The following is a 27,935-nucleotide window of genomic DNA, read 5'->3' on the forward strand; positions in this document are numbered from 1 at the left end:
CTGCAAGAACCTGACATATCACATCAGCATCTTCAAAACTCTCTCACATGTGTCAAATAGAAATGTCCTCTCTGGTCCCCAGCTGCCAGAGAGTGGCTGTCCTGGGGAAAAAAAAAAAGAAAGAGTTAAGAAAACTCAAGTTGGAATTGTAAGGCCATCACATCTGTGTGCTTGGGGATCTGGACATTGAGCTGATGTTTCAGTCTGTACAGATTCTGGCTTGCATTTTGTCTCCCCAGCACGCTGTAATGCAGAAACATTGGCTTGTTTTTAAACAGTTGGTTTATGTCACTGCAAATATCTACCAGAAATAGCATTCCCTGAAGGGGTAAAGCTTGCAAAATGCACTTGAACTTGCTGTAGATTTGCAAGGAGAAGCAGGGCTGTGGGTCTGAGGTGACAGAGCTGCAGGCTTGTCACGTTGTGAGAATGCCTGTTCTGGATCCACTGTCACCCTAGGGTGGGGATCCATCTCTTGGAGCTGCTACAGCTGTGCAGTGAACAGGTGCCCCTGGGACCAGGGGTCACAGCGTGCAGTGACGTGTTTGTATCACTTTCATCCAAGCATCTCAAAGCACTTTGCAAGCATTAATTAAACATCAGAATCCAGAAGGGATGAATAATATTAGCCAGTCAGTCTCTCTTCTGAATGTAATATTCCTCATAAATATTTAACTGGTTTTTAAGTTCTTTGCAAGCCTGGTTGTCACCTCTCTGGGACAGTTGCTGTACTGCACCCCTGGGGAAAGGGGGCTCATCCAGCACCCCACACTGACCACTCGGCACAGTGAGAACAGCCTGAGCACTACACACAGCTCTCCCTCCAGAAATCAGTGGCTGTCATGTTTCCCTGCTTTATCCCCTGCAGAGGCACTCTGCCTCTCTTTGCTCTAATCCCATCACCAGCAAATTTTTTGCAAGCTCGGGTTGGAGAGAAACAGATCCTCTCAGTGGAGAGAAAAAGCTTCCAGGCTGTGGTGGGTGATGGTCACAGTCTGCAGAGATGCTGTCTCCAAGGAAGTGAGAGATAAGGGGAGAAAAGGGCCTCAGAAATCAGATGTTGATAAAGACCTCTTAACTGGCTTCACTGGAAAGCCAAGATGCCTCCAGAGATCACCTCCTTAAAACCAAGTTCCCTGGACTTCTGTGGGGGCTATGAGTGTCCCTCTGTAGTCTGATAGGTGAAAGACACCCAGACGTGTTGGAAAATTAGTGACTGCCCAGCAGTATTGGAGAGAAGGAACAACAAGTGTTTGACACAGCATAAAAAAACAGATCTTCAGGCACCTGACTACCAGTGGCTTCAAAGGCCAGGAGTGTTCTCTTTGCAAGAGAGTTGCTGACATCTGCTGAGCCTCTCAAGGGGCATTTCTGATGCTAGATGTGGGAGCTAGAAACAATAAGTTGGCTGCTCAGGGGGCCCAGTTATTTGCCCCAGCCCAGTGATTTGCCCCAGGACAGCTGTGCTCCTCAGAAAGGGGGAAAACTGGAGGGAGACACCTCTCTGCAGGCACTTGGAAGCCTAAATTGGAAAGAAAGGGCTTTTTAAACAGATATCATAAAGGCTCATTTGCTGATCACGGTGGAAAATCAGGAACCCTCCAGAGAGGTTCTTCATGAGCAAGGAGTCCCCTGTGTATTGTCAGGAGGGATGGAGCCTGGTGGAGCAAGACTAGCCAGGTGTGCTGGGAAATCGGGGACTGCAGAGGAACCAAGAATCACTACCTGCAGAAATGTGTCACCAAAAGTGACAGGGGCTGAAGCCAGCCTAACCAAAACCAACCCTATGTTAAGGAGGTGTGAGAAATGCAACAGGCGGGAGGGAGGTGGCTGGGAGAGTTTTTAGGGACCTATATCGGATGCACATTGCTTACTATCTCACTATTACTGGCCTTGGCAAAAGCAAGGGGGAGAAGCTGGTGGCGGTAATTGTTTTGATGCGCAGCTGGAGGTGTTTCATCAGCACAGAATCCCCCCGCACAGGGCACTAGATGGCGGCATTGGCTCGGGACAGGGAGCTGGGAGGGACAGCGGAGCAGCCCCGCACTGCCAGGGATGGGGCATCCACATCTTCTCTGGGCAACCTGTGCCTGTGCCTCATCACCCTTACACTAAAGAATTTCTTCCTAATATCTAATTTAGATTTTTGAAGGGCTGGGGAGTGAGCGGAGGGTCCTAACTGAGCTCCTGACAGCCCCCAAAGTTTGTTAGGGAGTTTGCTGGTGTGTCCTCCTAGGTCCAAAACCCGGGTCATTTTACATACAAAAAAGGGGAATGCTGACCTGGTGGCAAGAAAGAAGACACACAGTGCTTGTAAAAGCAGATGAACACGAGGAACCTCAGTAAGAATGAGAATTACCAAACCCTTCGAAATCTGCCCTTGTGTGTGAGTTCCTGTGTTTCTGGGCCCCAGGAGTGTCCCATGTCCTCCTGCCATGAGACCCTCTGAGACCCATCTGTTCAGGTGGGAGTGACACCCTGTTCAGAGCACCCCCCTATGACACCTTTTGGAGGGAGTCACACTGAACTGGCAGGCCAGCGGGGTGGAGATCTAGGAGAGAAATTCTCGAGCCTGATGGAATCCACAACTATGAAATTACAGTCCCAGATGCTTTGGAACTTAGTGGGAGGCACAAGATGCACTACTCACTACCACAGCATTCCCATAAGGAGATTGGTTTGACGGTTTTGCCTTTAGAAGGCAAAAGTAAAACCCTACATATTTTGGGTTTGTTCATCAAAGTGTTGAAGAAATAAAAGCAGAGTACTAAGTTATGGGATTTTTTTTTTTTTTTTTTTTCTGGATTGGTGCTGATATTGTTCCCATAAATTTGGTAAGCAAATATAAAACTCAGTGTGCCTTAGTAGCCTACATAATTTGAGATCTGGTTTTAACATTTTATTGTTTTTAAAAGGCTGTGCAGAATGCACAAAGACCACAATAGATGTGTTTTTCTTGTCGTTCTTTTGTCAGATTATGCTATTTGCTAGCACTTAGCCTCTCACTGTAAATCCCTCAGAAGTCTGGGTTGCAGAACATCTGGACCTAGTTATGTTTTTTCCTAATGATGCTGATCTTTCTTACCAAAAAAAAAAGATTAGTTTGGGATTAAAGATTGTCTTCTTATTCCTTTTGGAGGAGTCCTACACAAAGGAATTTGCATGCATAGCACTTAGTTTGCATTCCTTAAGCCCTCATCTCTGCTAAAAGGGAATCCACTGGATTTCTTGTGGTTTTTTTTTTTTCATTTTCACCCACTGTGCAATGAGTTTTCGTGGCAAGGTCTAGATAGCTGGGAAGCTACAGAGTTGGTTTCTGGGAGAAGCTTCCAGAAGCTTCCCCTATGTCTGATACAGACAATGCCAGCTGGCTCCAAGACACTGATGGCCAAGACTGAGCCATCAGTGATGGTGGTAGAGCCTCTGGGATAATATGGTTAAGAGGGATGAAAAAAAAAAAAATGAACAACTGCAGCCAGAGAGAGGAGTGGGGATATGTGAGAGAATCAGCCTGCAGATGCCAAGGTCAGTGCAGCAGGAAGGGCAGGAGGTGCTCCAGGTGCCAGAGCCAAGATTCCCCTGCAGCCTGTGGTGCAGACCATGGTGAGGCAGGACACTCTGCTGCAGCCCATGGAGGTCCATGGGGGAGCAGAGATCCACCTGCAGCCCATGGAGGATCCCAAGAGCAGGTGGATGCCTGAAAGGAGGCAGTGACCCCACAGGAAGCTCACACTGGAGCAGAGTCCTGGCAGGACCTGTGGCCCCATGGGAAGAAGAGCCGATGCTGCAGGTGGGACTTGTGACCCCAGAGGGGACCCATGCTGGAGCAGTTTGTGAAAAACTGCAGCCTATGGGATCAACTCAAATTGGAGAAGTTCATGGAGTTCCCCTGCTCACACTGGACCAGGGGAAAGAGAGAGGGAGAGGAGTCCTTCCTCTGAGGAGGAGGGAGTGGCAGAGATAACACTCGATGAACTGACTGCAACCCCCATTCTCTGTCCCCTTGTGCTGCTGTGGGGAAGAAGGTAGAGAAAATTGGGGGTGAAATTAAGCCTTGGAAGAATGGAGGGTGGGATGGAGGTTTTTTAAGATTTGAGTTTATTTTCTCAATATCCTTCTTTGATTTGATTGGTAATAAATTCAAATAATTTCCCTGTGGTGAGATGTGATGATAATCAGTGAGTGATCTCTCCTGTCCTGGATCAATGAGTCTCTTGTTATACTTTCTGTCTCCCATACAGTTAGAGAAAGGAGTAGCTTGGGTGGTTTGACCCAGCCAGGGCCAAACCACCACATCCTCTGGTATGTTGAAAATATTTATCTGACTTTTGCACCTGTAGCTGTATCCTTATGGAAAAGCATCAGGTCTCTTTCCATCATATGTCATTTGCTTTTTTTCCTGTTTCTATTTATTGACTCCACATGAAACAGGTTTCCAGATTTTGCTTTATTGTACAGGCTCTTGGTCCTTCAACTTCAACTCTACCGACTTGCCTTGTGCCATCTTGATGTGGAAGTATTTTCCTATATATAGAAATAGTTTCTAGGAAGGAAAATCTAAACTGCATAAATACTCCCAGGCTTTTGCTCACTGTAACTGCACCATGTCAGACATCTGCCTATCATGACAGGCACAGTGAACACAGCTGGGTACAAGCTCAGTGTTGTTGAACTTCTTTCAGAGAAGCAGACAAAACACTGAAGGGCTGGGTGGAAGTAGTGCAAAGAAAGGCTCTGTGTGTCCAAACCAGCACTGCTCCCCTGCTGGGCTGCTGCCTCCTCTTCCAAAGCAAAGGACCCAAGCAGTGCTGACCATGCATAGAGATGGGGTTATGCAAAATGTCAGAGAAAAAGTCCCAAAATCTGGGATTTGTACCTGAAAGGCAATGAGTCAGGAGGGGATGGGGAAATAACAAAAAAGGGGATGTGATAAAACGTGGTAAAATAATGGGCATCCAAGGTATGATAGATTTGGGAGTCCCTCTTTTCCCAGCCTTTGTGACGGGAGAAAAGAAAGCAGTGAAAGTGGAAAGCTTTCAATTCAAAACTGAGAGAGGAACCATTTTCACACGGTGAATAAGCAGATCCAAGGACTGATTGCCAGAGGAAGTCAGACAGTACAAGGAAACAGGGAGGTTTAAAGACAGACCAGGCACACATCTGAGCAATGAGAACATCCAGCCTGGTAACAGGCAGTTCTGAAAGTGTTACCCACAGGAGGAGAGAGCACCCTGTTGTGTGTGAGAAAAGAGAGCAAACCACTGTCAGGCACTGAGAGAATATTATGTGATCCTGATGGATATTGGATTGCCCCTCAGCCCCACAGGGGTTAACCAACCTTTTCTCTGCCTCCAAAGCATCTGGCAGAGAGAGGTGATTGAGCTAGACAGATCACTCTCACTTGAAAAAAACCTGCAGCATTATCATTTGCCTAGGAAGATGCTGGTACCAAGCTGGACTGTCTTGCCTTATGTTGGTTCTGCTCCTGGGTCTGCCTGAAATAGCATGGGATGGTTGAAGCAGACAAGTCTACCTCACAGCTCTGCTGCACTTCTCTAGGATTCAGTGGAGAAGGGGTGTCATTTCCAGTAAAATACATGGATAGCTGAGTAGCTAAAGAGCTGTGGAGTCCAGACATGCTCCCTGGAGTGGGCTAGTTGTGACTTTTGGGTGCTGCTGCTGCTACCTGCAGTCTAAGGATAGCTGGGTGCATTCACTACCTGAGTGCCTGAACCTTTTGGGGAGGGAAGGTGAGAGCCCCACAGTAAGAAGGTCTGTTCATGTGCCTCTTGAAATAATGAAAAGCTGGCCTGGCTGTGGTGACCTTCTCTCAAGTCAAGAGAATCTTCCATCCTGAACAGCCACAGCTTGGGGATCCATATGGGAGAAATTACGTGTGACTCTTGTTACTAATGTGTTCCTTCTGGGGTGGCATTCAATGGCTGCTCAAGAGCAGTATCACAGCCCTCCAGGGCTGTTCAGAGGGGATGTGAAGAGCACTCTCTGACTACATGAAACCTAAACACGTTGAAGGTCTTGAGAGGTAGGGCCAGGCAGACTCAAGCTTACATTGCTAAGTACATCCTTAGCAGGGAGAGGGTGACAAAGAGCCATAATACCACTTGTAGATCTTCCAGGAAAATGTGAAGCCTAAAGGAATAAATGAATGAATGAACAAGGACGGTCAGAGGGTAGAAAAAAAAGAAGGCTCTGAAACGCAGCAAAAAGGAGAGACTGAACCTGTGAGTCTTCCTTCTCTAGTGGCATTTAATTTCCCCTTCCCCACTGTGAAAATGTCAGAAACGAACAGGCAGCTTCAGTAAAACAGAACTGAAAGAGAAAGAGAAGGCAACAAAAGCCTTAGAAATGGCTTCACACAGGCAGAGGTACACCCAGCTCCATCGAATAGGCAGGATCCTCCACAAGCACACAGGGGTCAGTGGGTGGTTTTGTCACATGAATTTATTTTAAGTTCAAAAATAAGTTTCTAATAAGTTAAAATGCTCAAAATGTGCAACAGGGCAGTGAGCAGGGCAGTGTGGGGAGAGGGAGAGGAGAAGAGAGTGAGCATGGGGGGAAAAACATTGTCAGACTGCAGGGGAGGTGGATTCCAGCCATGTCCTGCATCGAAGTGTTCCATCAGAGAAAGCCTGAGAGAGAGGCCATGAAGGAGGGGCAAAGAGTGGGACAGAGATGTGGCACTGAAGCAGGCAGTAGCTACTGGCTCAAATACTCCCAATAGCTCCAAAGCATCTCTGCTGACTGCAGTGGTGAGTCTGCCTTGCCCTGGCTGCAGCTTCCAGCCCCTCTGCAGGTACAGAGCTCCCAAAGTCCCCTGCATTGCTCATGCCATCCCTAGTCCCTCCTGAGAGGTCTGCATGGTGCCCATCTCTCTGCGTGGCACACAGTTTCACCCTCCCATGCAGACTAGCCCCGATGCCCCTGCTTCCATCAGCACTCCGTTTGCTGGATCTTCCCTTTCTGGTTTTCCTCCACGGACTTCCCTGGCACAGTGACTGCAAACATCCCTTCCAGTGCTGGGAAGGCAGGAGTCCGTGCCTGAAAGGGAAGCAAGAGGCTGCATCAGACACGGGAGAGTCTGAATGGCACGAGTCTGGGCTTCTCCCTGCCCTGCAAGACAGTCCTACTGCTTGCAGCCATAAGGCTCTCATTCCCTCCCAGAGCCAGGGAAGAAGACACTCTCTGAGACACACAATTTCTTTTGGGGAAGGCCAGCTCAACATGATCCCCCTCTGTAGTGTCATGGACATAAGGAATAACAAAGACAGGACATGCTTTTCTGTCATGGAGGCAGGTCAGACACTGACCTGCAAGGGAGAGCAAAGACTGATCTGGGCCATGGTCAGGCCACTGGCAGGTTTGATAGTATGTCAGATTTTACACCACCATTTCAGAGAGAGGTAATAAAGGCGTGAAGGCTTGTGCAAAATGAGGTAAGAACAAATTAGACATAACCACTATCACAAGTGACTTTCTAGACAGTGAAAAAGAGGTAGATCTTAGGGCTCCTGATAGCAGTATAGGGCTACACACAGAACAGCAAGAAGGGTGAGATTAGTTAGAGAATGGCATAGTAGGTGTGATCTCAGCTAAGAGGAAGGGACTGGGGTCTTGCTGACAGGTTTCTGTCAGGCTGAAGGGAAATGAAAAGCATGAGTCTTCAAAGACCAGTCATCACTGGCTCAGAGAGTGTGAAAGTGCTAATGAGTTAGGCAGCTGATAAAGTTGAGGAGCCTCATTTGGAAGAAAGAGGATGAGAATATCATGCAAGACACAGATATTTTAGGAGAAAGGAGCACTAACCTGAATGACAGGATCAATGAAATGCAACAGTACAGATCAGACATTGATAGGATCAGGGAATTGGAATAGGAATTCCTAATATGTGAGCAACAGCCCATCGGGTGTGCATGATACACCGCAGGGAGCATCCAGTTTCCAACCAGCGCAGGAACAGCAAATGCAATCTCAGAGGATGCCAGCAGAGAGAGGGAGAGAACCAGAGAAGAGCTGATATCTCTGCTCGAGGCACCTCATCTGCACTCTGGCAGAGGATGAGCCCAGCAGGGAGTCTGTGCAGAGAAGGGTGTGAATCACAGAATCAGAGAATCAAAAGGTGGCTGGGGTTGGAAGGCCCTTTGGAGATGATCCACTCCAACCCCCCTGCTAAAGCAGGGCCATCCAGAGCCAGTCCAGGAACACCCATGGATAGAGGACCTGTGCTGCAACACAAAAGCCTGGCTTGCTCAGCACAGCAGGGCCACGGGGGCATATAAAAATGCTTTGGGGTGGTGAATATCCTGGTGCGATGAGAGCGGTTTATGCAAACAGCTGGACACAGGTATCCTATTTCCTGCTAGCTGAGGCTTTACAGGTACACTGTCAAGGGGTTCCAGTCCAAGGTTTGGGGCAGAAAGGTTGGTTCTGATCACCTTGCCCTGGACTTGCGTGCTTTAGAGAGTCACACAGAAACTGTAGATTTCTGCCTCATATTATCCTTTCCATCAGTGCTGATTAAGGATGGATGACGAAGAACCTGTCACAAGCTGCTCTTGCACTACCCACAGTGTTTTTTTAAAAATTTCCACCTTGCTTCTTTTGTGATGCTGCCTGTCTTCAGTCTCCAGCCACTGGGACCTGCTAAGACTTTTCATCAATTTTGTCACATCACTCGTCTTCAGCTCGAGGCAGTTTCAAGGCTCCCAGCTCTTTCACCAGGGTAAGCTCTTCCAAACTTATCTTGCTCTGATTGCCCAGCCCCTTCCCCACTAGAATTGTCATCGTGGGCCTTGTCTGTGAGGCTAAGTAGGAGGCAGCTGCATCACAGCTACTCCCAAAAAGTGTCCCTTGTCTGCAAAAGGAAACTCTGAAGGACGATTTTGCCATGCAATTAATTTGCAGAGCAGTAATATGAAAACTGCAGAGAAACGGTCTGACTTGTTTGCACCAGTTTTTTCCACTGACGTGATGGGGAAGGATTAGTCCTGGCTTGGTCTTGGGGATCATAAAGGCAAGGTACAAGATAGAGTTTTCAGAGGACAAGATACTAAAACAAGCTGAGCAAATGAAGGGCATTAAGTTGCCAGAAGCTGAGAGCTGAGGTGTGAGGGCTGAGCCAGAAGCAACAGCCCTGCATCAATATCGGTGTCTGGGCACCAGCAGGCATTGATACAGAGCAGGAGATAGTTACATTAAAGCATCCAGCTAAGGAATGAGAGAGAGAGGCTTGGCAATTAGCCCTCCTCCACTACAGCATAACTTGATCTCTGGGGGAATAAACACAAAGCTTTTCAAAGCTGGGCTGTGATTGTCCCTTTGGAAGTTTTCTTCTTTCTCTGAGGTGTCTGACCTGCCTCCAGAGGAATGCCATGGTTAGCTACACCTGCCAATGCCCAGGTACAGCTTTCCCTGTGTCCATGACACTGTCAGCAGGTTGCTCCAGTCCCATACCTCCTCTGGCCACTGTGTCCCCAGGACCTTTTACTGCTGTCTCTGGAGTAATCTGGGGAAGGTCAAATAAGGAAAAAGAACCAAAATGGGGTGATGGACACTTACCCTTTTTTGTAGGGCCAGAGCCACAACACAAACAGCAAGCAGGAAGGAGAGGGTGAGTGTGAGCCCAAAAGTAACCTGCCCACCTAAGATAGAGGGAGCACTGGAGACCTGGGCACCTGTGAGGAGGAACCACAGTTAGAAAGGGAGGGATGGTTGGTTTTGCACCAAGGAAAGGGTGGGACTGCACAACAACAGGCAAATTAGGAGAGTGCAGGGAACTGGATGGAGCAGCATGAGAAACTGGTGAAAGCTAAGAGAGGATGACAAGAAGATGGGATCTCAGTGGTCCAAGGGGAGTAGGACAGGATGGGGTTGAGTGAGGGAAGGGCACCAGAGAGCTAAGTAGGGTGAGAAGAAGAGGTTGTTGGCAGACCCATAGGGGACAGTACCTGTGATCTGCAGGTCATACTCCACTGCTCCCAGTCTGCCCTCTGGGCCATGCACACTGCATTCCCAGGTGCCCGAGTCCTTTTGTGACACTTGGGGTCTTTCCAAGATCGGTCCCATCCAGGAACTGTGGCCCTCCAAGTTACGGCGAGCAGCCACAGCCAGGTTGCTCTTAGTGGGGGCTGAGTCAAGGTGTGTCCACTGGTAACGCTCATGTCCCTGGGAGTGTGTGAGGCTGCAGATGAGCCGCAAATGATTCCCCTCAGAAACCGGTCCTTGGATGCTTGGAGTCACTGTGGCAAAGGAAAAAGTAACCTCAGGAAAGACTACAGGCATGTCCACATCTCTTCCTCATCCATCCTTCTTCTATCGCATTTCTTCTTTATTACTTCCTCTAAATTATTTTGTCTTTCTCCTTCTTAAGAGGAATAATCAAGTCACCTAGGAAAAGCCCTAATTCCAGCAGAGTCCAATGCAGTGCAGGTACCTGAACAGAGATCTTGTTTCCTGCCCTGGGGTGGGAAGCCATGACCATTGCACTGACAGGGAGGGAGGTTTATCTGCACTGAGGGACCCCAGGGGGGTGAAGCACCTCCCAGTCTCTCCTCTCACCTGTAACCACAGCCAAGGTCACGTCCCTGGTGATTGTCTTGTGTCCCACAGAGACAGCACAGCGGTACTGCCCTGCATCTCCTGGCCCCACCACGGGGAGATGCAGGGGGAAGCTTCTGCTGTTCACATTCTGGGAGATGTTCCAGTTTTGCAAATGTCCTCCTGCAAGGTGGCTCCAGTGGGCTGCCACCACACTCATCCCAAAGGCTCTGGGAAGGTAGCTCAGACTGCAGGGTAGATCAGCTGCAGAGCCAGCTGCTGCATAGACCACAGGGTCGGCTGGGCCATCAAAACCTGCACCAGGGAAAGAAGACAGTGTGGAGTGGTGCCTGGAAAGAGCTCCCCAGAGAGGTGACTGACCTGGGAAGTGAGGACAAGGTGGGAGCTGGGACCACTGGTGTTAGTCAGTAACATCAAAGGGATCAGCTTGGGGATGCTGGAGTATCAACACAGAGTCTGAGCTCACCTAGAATTTGCAGGTTGAATGTGGCAGAAATGATCTCCTTGTCAGAGTACCGAAGCTGGCAGCGCCAGGAGCCCGCATCACTCATGGCTGGACGGGGGATGGAGAGAGTCCTGGATGAGGAGCAGACTTTCCTGGAGGTGGGGCCTAGGTGCTCGTTGTGGAACCAGCATGTCTCCATAAGGCTGGCCCGGTGGCTGGAGTTGCAGCTCATCAAGAGCAGCTCATTTCCTATCACAGGACTGGGTGGGCTGAGGGTTACTGCAAAAAGAAGGTTTGGGGTTGCAGCATGAGCTAAGGTCATAGGGGAGCTACCAAACCAGCCCTTTGTGCCTGCACTTCAGGCGTCAGGCAGCTCTCCCTTCAGAGGTGAGGGCGGACAGCAAGAAACTGCACTTTCCAGAGGGTGCTGCCTGTACTCTCACCTGCCCTGCCAAACACAGCATCCCCACCCTATCCCACCTTTACAACCTCCCCAGTCCTAAAATCAACATTCTCCAGGTTTTCCATCCTCTCCTACCTGTGATCACCCCCAGCTCCACGTGGCAGCTGTGGACCTCTGTCCTGTATGTCACCTGTGCCTCATACAGCCCAACGTCCGCACTCCGGACCGGGGCGATCCGCAGGGAGAAGTTGCCATTGCGCAAGGTGGAGTCCTGGAGTGACACCCGGGGCTTCATGAGCAGTGCTGTCTTCTGGAGGCCCGAGTACCCAACTTCCAGCACCACGTGTGGCTCCTGGTGCACACTGGAAGCAGGACAAGTGAGCAGCTCATGCCAGAGGCAAACATGAGAGCAAGGGAAGGGGCAGGAAGGAGGGAATATGGGGCAGGAGGGAATATGGGGCAGGAGGGAATATGAGGAAGGAGAAAAGGGGCTCAAAGGGCCTCCAAACCCCCCACTCCCCAAGAAGGGCTGGTGTCTCTGTTGGCCTTGGCATACCTTCCCCCATGCCGCCTCCACAGCACAGATATCTTGTCAGGCAGACGCTTTGAACTCTCCCTCGTCTTTCTGGGGCTCAAGTGGCAGGGCAGCACGGCTGAACTCCCCTCTCTGACCCACACTTTCTGCTCCCTGCTTCTCCCCTCCGATAATCCTGGTAGGATGTAGCCAGCTGTAACAAGATGGAGAGTTGAGCTAAGAGTGGGATTCCATATTATCCATCTTTGCTAGGGTGTGTTAGAATACAGATATGGCCACCTTCTGTGGAGGTGATATCTGCCCACCTTCTGTGGAGTTGGAAGGGCAGAAATTCTCCCTTCCAGGCTTTCCAGGGATCAAATAACACCCAGACTCAGATTACTGAGCTACTCTGCCCTCCCCAACATGTTCAGCCCCTCTTACCAGTGAAAGGCAGCAGAGTGAAGGTGAGGAACAGCACCAGGGACATTGGTCTCATGGTGGCATCCAGGAGAGAGGCTGCTTCTCACTCAGGTCTGTGCTTAACGAGGTCCTAAGCTTGAAGAGATCAGCAAAAATGAGGCATGGGCAAAGAAGGTTGTTAGAGTGGGTGGGTGAGCACAGAGGGGTCAGTGGGATGTGCTTGCTGCCATGCTCTCTCTCTCTCTGTCTCCGATCAAAGCATTTCCCTAAATGCCTTTATATTGCAAGTGGGCAGCGAATTTCCTCCTATCACTAAGAAGATGCGTCATGACCAAGAAACCAGTCTGAGCCTGGGGCACGTGAGGGCAGAGGAGGGAGGGCCCAGAGACACTGCTCTAAGCATCTTTTAGTGGAAATTCTTTGGGTCGCTGTTGTTTTTCTTACAAGTTTCGCTTCTATATAGCCAGTGGAAAAAGTGTAGAAGACACTTCCCAGCAAGTACCCTTCATGTTTTTCTTTCATCTCTTACCTTTTTTGGTTTGATCTTCCCGTCTCTTGCAGATTCTCTCTAATTCTTTCAGGGCTTTTGAGAACATGTTGGTATTTTTTTTTTTTGCTGTTCTTTCTTTTGTTATTTTTCTTATTATGACAGAGGTTTTTTTTTCCTTCTTTAATCTTCCAAATGTGCTGATTTCTTGGCTTTTTCTCACTGGTCAGTTCACAGGCAGCATGAGGAAACAGTCTATGCTAATCTCCAACCAAGACACATGTGACTCATCAATCTAGAGTCCAGGGCTAGTGTGGGACACAGCTGAGGTGGTCCAAGGAGACAGAGGGGAGTACCTAGAGAGAAAAAATAAGCACTGAAAAGAGAAGTTGCCTCTGAGGGGAGTGGGGAAGGAACCTTCCTGCTCCAGCAGCTCTGGGGGAAACCCACTCGAGCTCATGTGCTGAGGGGGCTCATCCTAGCCCCCATGCAGCTGCTGACCTTTTTGCACAGGGTAATACATTTCCATCCATGTGCCTCATGCTGGGGCCCCTTTTTGTCTCAGAGAACCCCCACTGTTGTGGTTCACAGTTTCCAGCAACCCACTGGCTCTGACTCTTTTGGACTTATCAGCCCTTCATGCAGGGTGTCAGACACCCAAGCCCCTCAGTGGCTCACCCACCAAGGGCTTGGGCTTTTTCTGAGGCTGAGGGAAGGGAGGTGACTCATAGTGGCTGCTTCTTGACTGTAGAAGGAATTCTTGCTTGCTCTCTAGTTCTCCCCAGCTGTGTGCTGAAGGTGGAGGATAAAAGAGAGCCAGTGCTGTGCAGACCTCTGTTGTAGGGACAGCTGTTCAGGTCTTTCATCCCACGTGGCACTTCAGCCTCCTGAGTTGTGGGATGGGTGCACAGGTGCAACCTTGTGTGTCTCCACACCCCTGAGGGACTGCTCTGTAGTGGCCCTTCATGCCCTCTTGTGTGACACAGCCCAGGGGGTTGCATGAGAGAGGACGAGACAAGTGAAGATGGGGGAGAACTTGTGACAGTTGTCAGGAGGTGTTTTTTTCCTCCTGTTCAACAAAAGCAGTTTGTGGTGACCAGTTCAAGCAGAAAACATCAACCTCTCTTTCCCTTGAATCAGCAGTGCAAGAATGGTGTGAGTGTGTGGGTGAAGACGAGAGAGAGAGAGGAGGGAGCTGGAACTGTGGTGGGGAGACACGTACAGCTCCACAGTCCAGCACCCTCTGCTCCCCTTCTCCTGTTTTTTTTGGGGGGACACACTGAGCTCGCTGCTCTCCCCCTTCATTTCAACCCTCCCTGCACTCATAGCCTTGGCACCCTGGCACTGACCCCTCCTGCCCGCCAAACCATCCTTAGTGGGATCTGTACTCTGGGAAAGGCTTGTCTCTTGCAGGGACCAGCAAAGGAGAGGATGCGATTCCATCCTGCGGCCACTTCCCCGAGGGGCGCTCCCGAGGGACTGATGGGCAGCCTGGGAAATGGACAGGCATTGCCTGGCACTGGGGGAGCATTTAGGGCCGAGGGCTCATTCTGCTGAGTGAGCACGTTGTGAAATGAAGGTTTTGGAGGCGCCGTTTTACTCAGCACCAGGCTATCTTTAGCAAAGACTCGGTGACGTTTCTCTCTAACGACCCACTTTAAATGCTGACTCCCTCGAATGGCATTTTCGTCATCTCCCAGAACAGGACCCCGGCGCAGAGATAACAGTGACCGGAGAAAGATCAGCACGGGAGCGCCTTCTCAGAAGCGCCTGTCTGGGTCCCCTGGGCGGAGAGGCTGGCAGGCACATGTGGGACTCTGGCAGAGCCATGGGGAATGGCAGGGAGCTCCACAGGGAGTGCCCAGGGGCAGGGGGACAGGAGCCCAGCTGACTAAATGCTCCTTTGTCTGTGTCAGGCATTAGTAGCCTCAGTCAGATTCCAGGCACAGCCACAGCAGACACCTTGTGCACAACCTTAATAACCTTAATACTTTTTTTTTTTTTTTTTTTTTTTTTTTTTTTTTTTTTTTTTTTTTTTTTTTCTGTCTTGGCATATCTTACAGGTGCAAACTGCTCTTACCAAGAAAAATTGGAACAGAAAACATGGTTCTGCAGTATGATTGAGTGTCGCTGAAGGAATTTTTTGTTGTGTTTCCAGATTGCTGTGATACCATGTTTTGGTCCTTGCAGCATCAAGTGTGAAGCTGGTCACCATCTTCTGCTTTATGCTGACTTTCTGAGGTGCTCCAGAATTTATTTACAGCCTATAGCTGATCTAAGAAACCACGCCGTGGCTTGTAGCTCTGGGTGTTCCTGAGATAGAGTGCTCGACAGAAGGACTTCGTGTAAAAAACCTCCTGATTGCTGTTTGCCCAGCACAAAAGCAAACACAGCGACCAAAAACAAGTTACTTACTAATAAGAGATAACTAATAACTCCGTGGCAAGGGACTGTAAACAAAAAGCAGCCACACCTGGGGAAACAGCAGGGAAAGTCTGGCAGGGATGTGGTGTGAGCAAGAGCTGCTGGGCAGGTTGGTACTCAACAGGCAGCAGGGTTTCCAGGGATCAGACTGGGATTAGTTGCAAGAACTTCTGGCACTGACTGGGAAGCTTAGGGAGCTAAAAGAGACCTAAGGTCAGCTGCAGAGGGGAAGGAGTGGAGCTGCCCCTCTCTGGGCACTGGGGACACATGTAGTGGTTCCCAAGCCAACACGGCGTTGCTGCAGCGGGGTCAGGCAGCAGAACACTGAAGCAGAAGGAGGCACTGCCCACGTCTTGGCAGGCTTTGTGTGAAGTGCACAGTGGGGAAACACATCGAAATAGCACCCCTGGGGGAGAGGGATGCAAGCCACTCTATCCACACAGAGTGGTTTCTTCCAAGGCACCAACCCAAGATGCATTCTGTGTATGAAATTAAGTTCAGAGTGGGTACAAACTTCCTTTTTTGGGGGAGGAAGTGGGTGCTCCAGTCTTCTTTCTGTCCCCCCCCCCATGATGCCTGGAAGCAGCAAAATATCCCCCTAGGGGCAGAATATACCAATGTCAGAAGGACCCATTCACCTGAGGTGAAGAGGATTGGAAAGCAGAAAGTCCACATCACTCAGCAGATCCGGGTGAAACCAAAATGTGCCCCTGCAAAAGTCCTTGGAGTAGGAAGAGTGACTGGATGCCTGACTGGAAGGCTTTTCTGAAAAGGCCCTTTTTAGAGGGTTTGCTGGATGGGCAGTGCCTGAGTCACCACAGGTCTCTGATATGGTGCTGAAGAGAGTCTAGCCATGGCCTGCTTCCCAGAATCCCACAAGAACTCCTTTACGAATGCATAACTTCATGGGGTTTTTTGGACAAATTTTCAGCCTCTTTCTACAGTGCTAAAAGGCGAGCACCCTTTGTATGACAATCCTCAGCAGACAGCTGAATATCCCAGAGAAACCTGAATTAGAAAGTCAGGAACAGCACTGGGGGGTGCTGACTGAAGCCGTGGGCTGCACTTCTGCTAAAAAAACCCTGGTGATTTAATTACTGAAGAGAATCTGTGGCATTCATGGACATATTTGGCAGCTGGCAACTTGTATCTGGCCAGCATTCGCTGTGGAGAAGTGTGTAACTATTCTCTTTCAAAAGATCCTTCCTGCAGGAAAGATGGGATGATGCAGGATCCCCTTCAGTCATCCAAAACTACCTGTGGAGAAGGTGATGGCTTATCAGTACCTTGGCCAGTATCTAGTTAAGTGATGTCTATGATGTCACAGCCCCTGTGTTTTGCAACATAGAGGGTGAGGTGGATTAACAATAAAAATCCATGCAGCAGGTTAGGTTACATTTTGACTCATCTCTCATTGCAGCATTCATGCTTTTAATCCAATGGAAAAATATGCAACAGCCTCCCAAACATCCCAGGGCTGCAGTGGCTTTTCTCAAGAGCAAAGAGGCACCCAGGAGCTCAACATGTGGTGGCAAAGTGGTGTCAGGACAAACTGTGAGGCTGATGCTGGACATGTAGTGAAACCCAAGTACCCAGATTCTCCCAACAGACTGCAAAACAGCCCCTTCTTAGGTGTGGCTTCTTTGGGTTTCAGTCTCTTCACATTTTTGCAGGGAGACTGTACAAGTCCTTTTCCTGGAAATTTTTGGCCTATGGGACCTCCAGGACAGATGTGGATTGTGTCTGCTGGTCTTAAGACCCAGCAGCAGATCTGAGGGAACAATAATATTTCTCCTGGTGCCAAAAGAGAAAGATTGATCCACAAAATTCAGGCTCATAGCCCCATTTCTGCTGTTTCTCTTAACTGACAGTATAGAATCTCCTCAGAGAAAAAACACCAAAAAAGGCTGTGCCTTCTGCTCCTGGGGCTCAAATCCTTTCTGTGTCCTACTCTGGGCAGTACCACGGGTCTTTCCAACACAGAAGAAGCACCTTGGTCATGTCTCAGATGCTGTTTTGTTGTTTTGCAGGGCACAGAAGGGTCTGGCTCTAGGCTTAGTTGCACATTTCCTCAGGAGCTGTGAAAAGTAGATCTGATCCATGTGCTGTGTTTTCATGGTGCATCATGGCAGGAGAACAGGAGCCTGTGTCTCATGGTGCACTGGATCTCTGGAAGCTGCAGGCAAACACTTAGTAAATAGTGAATATGTTTTTTCTTTCTTAGTGGGAAAGCAAGATATGAAAAAGTGTAGGGGAACTAAAGGAGCATGTGAGACAATGAGAAATCATTTGCAGAAGAGTACAGCCACAGGGAAGGTTGCTGTGGGTGATGGCACAGCAAGGAAGAGCACAGCAGTGCTCCAGAATAGTCCTGAAGAGAATAAAGTCTCTGATTTGGTGATCCTCAGCCACTTTGCTCTGAACGAAAATTGCTAGGGAAGGAGATGGTGCATTTTTAAACTGAATGGGCTCATTGTAAATCAAAATGGATTTATTCCTTTATAGTTCACTTTTCAGCTGGATCAATTCTCTGCTGCTCATCAGTGTTGACAAAAGAGAGGCAGCAGGAGAGATGAAAGGGAGGGTGGGATTGCCCCTCTCTGCAACACTCTGCATCTGTGCTGGGTTAACAGGGCTGTGTGCCAGACTGCAATTCAGAGGGTGCTGGCAGCTGAGCTGTTTTCTCAATTTTCTCTCCACTTGGCACCTCATGGCAGGTAGCACCTTGTATACTTCTGTGAGACATCTTCTACTGCCCCACTAAGAAAAAGCCCCCACAAAACCAAACAAACCCACTTGTTTGTAAATCACAGTATCACAGGAAGACTCAGGTGGGAAGGCACCTCCGGGTCTCCACTCCACCCCTCTGCTCCCAGCAAGGTGATTCTCAGACCAGGCTGGGTTGCTCAGGGCCTGGCCCAGGTGAATCCTGAACACCTCCAATTGTGGATAATCACTGTTTGCTGTGCTCTTGCCTTTAGCACTGCAAAGAGACCAAGAGACCTCGCTGGCTCTGGATTACCCCCATTCTCACCATGACTGGAACACACAGAACAGGCTCTATTGGTGTAAAGGGCTGACCCTTATTCACCCTCAAAGGAGGCTGGGGCCAAGGAGTTGGAACTATAAATGGACTTTAAAATTCCCAAGGAGGGGTGAGGTCTCCTGTGTCACAATGAGGGCTGGGAGAGATGTGAGTTCCCAAAATGGAGAGCAAACTAAATATTAGGAAGGTCTGCCAGGAGCTGGTCAGTGGGGTTCAATTGAGGTGAAATGGAGTAAACATGGGTTTAAGCTCGATTTTTTTTAAAATTATTTTTGGTCATTTATAATTTTTCCTGGTTCTAAGAAGTTGCTGTTTGCAGACATCAGGTCCCATTCTCCAGAAGGAGCACACGCTGAGCAGTGTTCTCTCCACTGTAACAGGTTTCTCTGCCAGGTTCTCCTCTGAAAGTCACAAAAGACCAAAGGACTCTCTTTAGCTGCACAGCATGTGAGAGAGTAGAAGATAAAGCAGCAAATGCTTTTGTGTCCTGTGTAAATACTTCAGACTCTTTGCTGATGAGATGAAAGCGTCCTAGAAATTCAGACTATGTGAGCTTCCAGGGCTAGGCTGCCACAGGATTTGTTCAACATCCAAGTGCCCATGGATGTCTTATACTGCCAAAACATGGTTAGGAGGGCTTCAGAGCTCTGCAGGTGTGACTGTCTCTCCTGGCATGGTGCATATAATTGGCAAGGTTAACGGGAAGCCACCGCCTCCTAAGACCCCTGGTAAAGTCACACTTAGAATTCAAACATAAGGTTCTGTGTTGAGGAGCAATGTATGTGGATCACACTTCCAGAACAGAATACAGTATCCTGGGAAGACAAGACTCCAGGGAGGGAGATAGATGATAACATGCTGTATAAAATGGGATCTCAAAGAGTGAACAGATTGTGTTACCTCTGTTTACAGCACAAGTTACTGGAATGTGTCCATATTTCGAAAAAGGATGTGGAAAAATGGAAAAGGATTTAGAAGAGTGGTACAAAAAAAAAATCTCAGTTGAGAGCCTGGGGATCTTGCTTTGAAATGAATGAACTTGAGGTGTTTGATTTCTTCTACCTAATCTGAAGAAAACAGTGGTGAGCTCAGGCAGCAACTTTACTGCAAACAAAAGGAAATTCATTTTATGTGTCACAAAGATGGTATAATTCTTGTTAGAGGGTGATGTGGAGGCCAGGAGTATAAATGAGTTCAAATACAGATTGGGTTATTTGTGGAGGATCACTTCTTCTCAAGCTTTCAAATATGCTGACCTGGTATGAGTGGCAGCCTAGGATGTCCTTGACTCTTGCACAATCCATCTTTGGTATTTTTTTCCCATGAGCAGAAGTTGTGAGCTAGAGGCAGACTCTCCACTCCAGCAGAGGAACACAGAGATGACCAGAGGCTCAAAATTATCCCCCAAAATCAGTCTGGAAAAGAGGTGCACGTTTCTCACAGAAAGACATTGACACAGGAAGAACTCTTGTCGTGGCCTCTTCACCACCTGCAGACTGTTAACATGAAAAATGGTTGATGGCATCTTCTTGCTCAGCCCTAGGATGTGGGAGTCTGCAGGATTAAGGAAACTGAGCCAGACAATCACCATCATAAGAATAAAACAGTATCTACTCAGATTTCTCCGGGCTTTTCCCTTACTCACAGCCCTGACTGGAGGGCCTCCCTAAGAGTTCGTGTGTGCCCTTCTTAAGACTCAGAAGTAAAAGCCAGCTTGTCTTGCTCTGCAAGAAAACTCCAGTGGAGGAAAACAGTGGATGAGGATGACTGCCGAGCTGAGGCAGATAAGCCACAGGGAAAAGGAAGGAAAATGCTCTTGGACTCAAATGAAGGGAGGTGGCAGTGCCATGTGGGTGTGGGGACTTTCCCCTGAGTTTGGCAGGGACTGCCTGGTTTTTCCCTAGCTACAGGTGCTCAGAGGGCTCATTTGTTCCAGCCCTGAAGGAGATACAGGGGTTTCTATGTTTTCATTTTTTTTTTTTTTTCAATTACTATAATTTTCTTCTGTGTGTTGCTTATTAAGTCAAGATAAAAGTCATTCTGGAGGACTGGTAACCCCAAGGGCTCTGTGTGCCCCCTGTCTGAACTGTAAAACCAGATCAGCTTGTGCAGAGGAGGAAATAAGGGAAAGATGGTCCAGCCATGAGCCAAGATAAAGTTCAGAAGCCTTAATAATGGAAAAGGAGGCTACAGTCATACTGGCACAAGAGTAGTTATTCAAAAGGGAAAAAAAAATAAATCAAACCAAGAGTAACAGCATTTCCTGGTCTGTGAAAAACAAATGCTTGGGGCCAATATAAAAAGCAGAAGTTCTCAAAGTGAAGTGGCATACCCATTCAAGGGTCAGAAGATGATCTGGAAACTTTCCCAGGTTCTTGAGGGTGGGATTCCACCTTACAGCTGTTCTCATGAGGAAACTGGTCCAAGAGACACTCTTCCAAACTTGCCTTCCTGTCTCAATGCCACAGGGAATGACAGCCCCTGGCAACACATTCACTGCCTCCAGCACAGTTTCTGATAACATGGTCCTTCATGGGGTTCTAAGACAGATCAATGTAAAAGTTTGGTTAAAAAGGAGAAGGACAAGAAAATGTGGGTGTGTAACTAGAATAGGGAATAACTAAAATTATTTCCATGGCAGGTTCCTACAGATAGCTGCCTGAGCACGACTGAAGTGGATGAGAAACTGTGCTGAGGGTGGAAGGGACATAAAACTTTTAAAATGCTATTACTGACATGCAGAACTGAAGCTGCAGTGAGGAAAACAGGCCACTACTTTCTAAGAGTGGGATAGTAAAACACTAATGCTGTACCCAGGGATCCAATAAGGGAAGGAACACTGCTGGGAAAGGGTCCAAAATCCATATGAGCCTTTCTAGTGGAGGTCCCTTGGATCTGCTTTGGACTGTCTAGGCAAAGGACCATGTCTCCTGGAAGAGAGAGGCTCACACCTGTGTGTGTTCCAATCACCCTGTGGACACACAGCCAAGACTGATCTGACTGAGACTGACCACACAGGAAATCCTCAGTTCTCCAGAACTGGTGTGATCAGAGCCACCCCTGGTTGCTCCAGGCTGAGGCAGCTCACAGCCCTGTGCCCTGTGCCCTGTGCCTGGCATTTTGGGTGCAGAGGCACCGGGACCAAGTCCGCCGGCAATTTTCCAGTCGTGTATTCCCGGACACATCGGGCTTGGTGCTTGGAGAGAACCCAGCCATGCCTCTCCCCGAGAGAAATCTGTCCCAGAGGATCAGGAAAAGCAACATAAGGTGCACCCTCCACGCTGAGAGGTACCAGTCTGAGGCATGGGTGGCTGTTCTTCCAGGGTGCTGCTCTTTTTCCACACAAGCAGAGGTCTTGGAAAACGAGATCAGGGCTCAGCCTTTGTGCCCCGAGTTAAGGCAGAAGGACTTGGTCCTGCTGGAGGTCACCCCGGAGTCCTCAGTGATAAGAAAATGGACAGCACTAAGGTGTTCTGCTGTAGAGCACCTGGGAGACCACAGGTGCCACCACTCCATCCCAACTCCATGGCACCTGTCTCCTTTCTGTCTGCAGTCTGGAATCCCGTCTGCAGGCTTTTCACACTTTGAAGTAAAAGCAAAGCCGCCCTGGGGGATACTGGGAGCACCTATTGGGATCCTGCTACAGATGGGAGATTTGAGCTGAAGTCAGGATTTGATTTTAAGCCCTTTAAAGCATAGAGAAACTGAGGCAGAACAGGATCCTCTCCTGAGGAGAAACTAGAGTCAGCATGGCACACCATTAGCAATGCTATACCAGAATGCTTATTTCCACAGCTATGGAAAGGCATTCACAGACCCTGGAGCAGTCTGTATTTTCTTTAGTTATGAGCAAAACCTCCTGACTCATTTGAATTACAAGGCTGGCTTTTCCAAACATCCCTACTGAATCTTCTGTGAAATTTACCTTGTGAAGAAACATCAAATTCCCAGCTCAAATCTGGGTCCATATTTACCATGCTGCAGTCCTGGAAACTCAAGAGGTTTGTTGGAGCCATATTTGATAGCTTCAGGTCTTTTCAAAACTGGATCTGACACAGGAAAAAAATTGCCAGTACCAAGGAACTTCCCAAAAGAAAACAGCAACCAGCTATAACTTTCCCAGTGGGATTTCTGGTGTGCTTATGGACACTCCTACCTGAGCTCATGCTGGGCTCATGCTGGGAAGTGCTGTCCAGCAAAGACCTTTTTGTCAAGTCATTTGGATATGCAGCAACAGAAAAGCTGCAGAAGGTTGCTTCAGGCAAGGGGCAGTTTTCATTACAAATTGTGCAGCCTAATAAATGCATCCTAAAGTGATGCATGAATTGTTGTAAGACCAGGGAAAGTCTAAGCCGTGACTCTGCCTGAGCTGCCAGCAAGGTATTGGCAGACACAAGTAATCAGAGGCCTCTGGAAACTGGCTATTTTTGCCACATCTTACATCCTTTACTGGGTGCAGGATCTCCTACCTTGGATGCAGGGAGCCCTGATAACATTTTGGACTTAGGGACAAGATCCTTCATTGCAGGACATGAGCCAAGCACCCTGCTGACATGACACCACTGCATGATTTAAGGGGCTAAACTGAGAATAAAGCATCTTGTACCTGGATAGGACAGCAGAAAAGCTGACCTGGACATTTTGAGATGCAGTGTTTAAGATCTGTGGTAGAGAATGGGAACAATAAATGTCATTTCAAAAAACACTTGCGGTCTACAGAATGTGCAGCTCCTACAGCCCCCTGGTGACAAGCAGCATCAGTCAGGTGTCACCCACAGCACACACATGAGTCCTGTGCTCTTCTGCCCCCTTCCATGGGTGACATGCAGCCAGTCCTGAGCCCCCTGCCACAGCCTGCCTGCACAGGGACACCTGAGAAGGTGAAGCTTTGTCTGCTCTGATATCCCAGTTCTGTGAGGCTCAGCTGAGGAACTGATGTTGTGCACAGATACTGAGCTGGGACTCAGGCTTCCTGAACAGCCTGAGACAGGAAAGCATCTTCTTCTGTGTCTAATAGGAAATGTCTCCCACAAGAGCAAAGCTGTGCTTGGTGGCACCACGCTGAGCCCATGAGCCATGTTAATGTGTGGCTGAGACCCTTGAACTCTTAGAGGCTTTAGGTCTCTCCTCACCCCATGGACTGTCCAGGCTTTCCTAAAACCATAAAAGCTCACCAGGAAAGAGTACTGGGTTTGCATGGCAAAGTTTTAGTCATGGAGGGGGTCCAGGGGTGGTTTCTGTGAGAAACTACTCATGATGAACTGGCTGCAAATCCCTGCAGTGCTGTAGGGGAGGAGGTAGAGAAAATTGGCAGTGAAATTGAGCCCAGGAAGAAAGGAGGAATGAGAGGAAGGTGTTTTAAGATTTGGTTTTATTATCTCATTGTCTTGTTCTGAGCTGATTATTAATAAATTAAATTAAATTTTTCCCAAGTCAAGTCTGTTTTGCCTGTGAAATAATTGGTGAATGATCTCTCCCTGTCCTTATCTTGACCCATGAACCTTTCTTGACATGAGCCTTTACTGTATTTTTCTGCCCCCCATCCTGTTGAGAAGGGGAGCATTAGAGCAGCTTTGGTAGACTTCTGGGGTCCAGCTGGGGTCAACTCACCACAGAAAGAAACCCCAAATTCACCCATTGATGAGATATCCTGTCCATCTGCAATATGTCCTGAGCCTGAGCCCACACATATAAACACAGGCTCCTTCCCTGAGAAAACAGACTGGAGCAGCCATGAGCATGGCTGTCTTTGACTCCGTGTTTGAAATAAGGGAGAGAGGTGGGAGGGAAAAGTACACCGGCTTCTTAAGGATCTGGGAAGGCAAGTTGTTTCTGTTTCCCATATGGCATATGGGAAGTGGCAGAGCAACGTGTCTCCTAAGCAGAGGGACTAAAGAAGCCCCTGATCCCAGGGGGAGCAGTGGGGGAGAGGAGAAATAATTGGTCTTCACTGTTTTTTTTAAGCTACTGCAACAAGGTGATTATGGCCATTGCTGAAGCAAGAAGGGTTTTCCTCCCAGACCAGCAGTGGCTGGAGGGTTCACACTTTCCAGGTCTGAAGGAGGGTTCACGACTCTGCCCATGTGTTGGTTTTGATTATTCCAGTCTTGTATCATCCACTGAGTTAAAAATGGGGTGAAAGACGACAGCAGCTGGACAGAGGGGATAATTTGCCTAAGGGGAAACGAGAAGGTGACAGCTAAAAAATACAAAGAGCATTTATTTCTGGACTCAGCACTTCATAGTATCTTCAGACAGCTCACATTTTCCATGGCAGGCCTCTATTTCTTCATACATCGCAGAAATTGGTAGGTGGAAAGGGACATCTCAAGATCCCTAGCCCAACTCCCTTCGGCTGATTCCAGAGCTACATCAGGCTGCTTAACCAGAAGCATCATCTGGTTTTATTCACCCAACGAGGCAGCGTTGTTGGTCACCTGCAGCAGCCAGAGCTGTCCCCAGAGGTTTGGCAGCCCTTTCACAACCACAGCCTTCAGGAGGTTTGCCTGATCTCTCAGCATCACTCTGGTGAGCCCAGGTCCCATCTGTCCAGTGATCCCTGCCAAGGAGTGAGGGTCACTAACTCATCCAAGCTAGGACAGGGACCCAGCTAGGACCCCATAGGTGGCTCTGCCTGCTCTCTGCACTGGTGTCAGCATTTGCTTTTCCAGACCAGACAAAATGGCCATCAGAAGCAGAAAATCTCAGTCTAGAAGGAAGTTTAGCAGAGCCTGCAAGAGCACGACTGCGACACCTCCACAGTTCCCTCCAAGCAAGCAGACCTGGAGGAGGAGGAGAAGAAAGAAGGAAATCTCTGGCGCTGCTTGGCTGGCAGGACCAGATCCTCTGTAAGCTTGCAGCAGGTTCAATCAGAAGCAAGGAAGGGACAGCTGAGGGAGTTCTGCCCCCAGCTGATGAGGTTAACAGATGGTCACAGGAATTAAATGAAATGAGCGGAGAATTAGCACAGAGCCGGGAAAGGCGAACAAGGCCGCGAAAAGGTATCATCATTTCTGAGGAATCACTGGTGAAGACAGCCTTTGTTCTTACCTTGCTGACACCAGCACAACACGACTGATCTCATTGTGGAAGAAGAATTAGGCTGAAAGATGAATAAACCTTCAGGCTCGGACACAAACCAAGCACACAGGCAGGCTCGAGATGAAGTGCAGGGCAAAGCTCTGCATTCTCAACTTCTTCTGGAAACCTGTGCAACTGCTTGCTGAACTCACTCTGTCAGCCAAAATACCACTGGATTCAGCATGGATCTTTGCAGATCTACAGGAAAGGAAGAAACTGTGTGATTTTTTTATTGTGTTATCGGTAGCACTCATCTCAAGTCAGGCATGGTGCCCTGCAAGTCACCAACATGAAAATAACCCCAAAGCAGATATTTTTCTATTTCTGTATCTCTAGCTGTATCTTCTAACTATCCACAATGACAAAGGTGTTCAATAAAAACGAGTAAGATGGAAGAAATAGTAGAAACTGTGGAATCAAGGGGCCCATAGAGACATGGAGAAGCTGTCTGGCAGCCCTTTGTCACTTCCCTCTGTCCTGCAGTGTTTCCCTCAGAGGAAAAGCAGGGTGGCTGCTCACATTGCTACTGCTGGCCTAACAATCAGCTGCTGCCCCATTTCAATCTGGATGATTGCCTGGACAGAGCCAGTGGTGCTGGTGTTGCATCCACATAGGAAGCAGAGATGGAATTATGCTTCCACAGCCTCTCATTGGCAAGCACATTCTTCACTACCCCTAGCCAGGCACTGCAGCCGTGGTAGGGAGGAAGTATGAAAACTGTAATCTGCCTGTGCAGAGATTTTATCATCCGCTGATAATTTGTCTTCAGCACTGAGCAGTAAAGGCTGGCTGCCGAGCAGGAAGTTTGGGGAAGTCCTGAGGACTTGCCCAAATCTGGAACAGACTAGAATGTGTATTTTTTTTTTTTTTTTCAGTGGAGCAACGCTGGGAATACCAAATTGCAACAGCGCAGCTCCGAGGCAGGCAGAGGCTGGAGCAGCCCAAGGAGGGAGCGGGGAGGGCTGTTTGCAAGTCACTCCCAGGCAGCAGCGACCTGCTCTTGGAGCGTGGCTCTGGGAGGAAGGTGCCCAAGCTGGCTGCGCCTCCAGCTGCCGGCAGCTCCACCAGGAATGGGCGCTGGAGTGAGCGTGATCCTTGGCTTTGTCCCTGTGCTCAGCCCTGCAGCCCGACACCGGCACTGGGAGAAAAGGACAGCGGATGCTTTGCCCCTCTGGAGACAAGAAGTGTTAGCGCTGCCAGTGTCTGCAGCCGGACCAGCACAAAGCCGCCGACGAGCTCACAGAAGTTGGTGTTATTTACTGCTCCCGGTGGCTCGCTGTGCGACTGCCAAAGTACCAGTTTAAAAAGAAGAAAGGCGAACAGCAGCTTTAAAGGTCTGCACAGATAAAAAGACAAACGCTTGACAGCTCTCCCCAAGGCATCTGGTGGGCAAAGGAACTGAAGCTCTTACCTCCTAAAAACCCTCCCTGGTCTCTGCGGCCGGTGCCGTGTGAGTCACACCCGAAGCCAGCCAGGGCAGGGGGCAGCGAGAGGTGACAGCAACTGCGGGCTGCAGCCACAGCTTGGTTTCCCTTTCCCTTCCAAGTTTCCCTTTCCAAACAGCAGTTTCAAGAGATGCAGGACGGCCCTGAAGCTTCGCCCTGTGTTTGTGCCATACCCCGGCTGTAGCTGCAGCGTGACAGGGAGCAGGACCCAACCAGGCTGCCCCAAGAGGCCCTTAAATAACCAAAACATGCCCTTTGATCAACCTCCAGCTCCCCTCTCCGCCCACTGCTGGGCAAGCCACCTCCCACCGACCCCTGCAGGATGTGAGGACACAGCCATCCACGCCAGCGGTTTGAAATATTTTTAAACGCTTTTATTTACAGTGCTTGTTGAAAACAATATATATATTTATATCTATCATCCTCGTGATGTCTGTGCCATAGAAAACGCTGTGGCTATATTGCCTTTAATTTACAAAAAATGGTCACAAGAAAATCTTAAGGGAAAAAATGGAAATCAAAGTTTGGTCCCCAATTGTTTCTCTGTTGATTTGTTTTAAAAAAGCCTCCAAATTAAAAAAATACACAGCTCAGATGAAATTCATATATAAAAGCAACCCTTATCTTCCGAAAAATTCACGAGGGCCAGCTTGCTGTCATGTAAACTTTGAAAAAAAAAAAAAAAAGCTTAAAATAAATCTTGTCTCCATGTGTCACTTAATAGAACCATTATTTGCTTGTAATATTCTTTGTCTCTCAGGGTTCAGCGGGAAAGCGGAAGAGGCCTAGGACTGGGGAACGCACCATGAGATCTGTGCCCGCACCTCCTGGCTCAGGGAGGAGCTCTGGCAGCAGGGCTGGGGAGCAGGAGCTCTCAAGAATCTCATACCAGTGACAAAAACAGGCGGGCAGGTGACAAGGGGACGGGAGGTGCTTTGCCACGTGAAGCGCCTGGCAAGGTTGTGCGCCCAGGAAACCATGAGATTCTTGAGGGAAGAGGAGCACTGGAAAGTGGGGTGCAGTGAAGGGATGCAGGGGACCAGGACAATTTCAGCTGGGGAATGTCATGGACGGGTTAGGTCTTTGGGTGAGA

At 48.8% G+C, this 27,935-nt stretch overlaps 2 protein-coding genes across 9 annotated transcripts in view; one reads left to right on the forward strand and one right to left on the reverse strand.

The window, feature by feature from the left end:
- Positions 1–27,896, reverse strand: LAG3 (lymphocyte activating 3). 8 transcript variants are annotated; one of them, XM_083884669.1, is made up of 13 exons: positions 26,809–27,896; positions 25,368–25,595; positions 22,924–22,979; positions 22,243–22,366; positions 12,890–13,203; positions 12,382–12,495; positions 11,980–12,151; positions 11,559–11,785; positions 11,042–11,299; positions 10,576–10,869; positions 9,966–10,256; positions 9,577–9,692; positions 1–101 (listed from the first exon to the last, which is right to left on the reverse strand). In XM_083884669.1, exons 6-13 carry the CDS (start codon positions 12,434–12,436, stop codon positions 33–35), a joined length of 1,482 nt encoding a protein of 493 aa, XP_083740795.1. In that variant the 5' UTR covers positions 12,437–12,495; positions 12,890–13,203; positions 22,243–22,366; positions 22,924–22,979; positions 25,368–25,595; positions 26,809–27,896; the 3' UTR covers positions 1–32. The 8 variants fall into 8 exon arrangements, with proteins under 8 accessions (XP_083740795.1, XP_083740791.1, XP_083740794.1 ...); XM_083884665.1 differs by lacking the exon at positions 1–101 and adding an exon at positions 6,460–7,059 and having other exon boundaries at positions 22,292–22,366; XM_083884668.1 differs by lacking the exon at positions 1–101 and adding an exon at positions 6,460–7,059 and having other exon boundaries at positions 12,382–12,490.
- The window catches only part of PHB2 (prohibitin 2), a 241,086-nt gene that overhangs the window by 148,358 nt on the left and 64,793 nt on the right, over positions 1–27,935 (forward strand). The gene's annotated exons all lie outside the window — the stretch shown is intronic.

The sequence above is a fragment of the Zosterops lateralis genome (assembly GCF_965231275.1).
Source record: "Zosterops lateralis genome assembly, chromosome: 2".
Lineage (NCBI taxonomy): Eukaryota > Metazoa > Chordata > Aves > Passeriformes > Zosteropidae > Zosterops > Zosterops lateralis.

Bases quoted from the DNA above. Each gene is read 5' to 3' on its own strand.
- LAG3 (XM_083884667.1), bottom strand. From the start codon at position 12,436: ATGAGACCAATGTCCCTGGTGCTGTTCCTCACCTTCACTCTGCTGCCT. The intron at 11,786-11,979 runs GTATGCCAAGGC...TCCTGCTTCCAG, and splicing joins TGGAGGCGGCATGGGGGAAG to TGTGCACCAGGAGCCACACG. The intron at 11,300-11,558 runs GTAGGAGAGGAT...TTCTTTTTGCAG, and splicing joins GGAGCTGGGGGTGATCACAG to TAACCCTCAGCCCACCCAGT.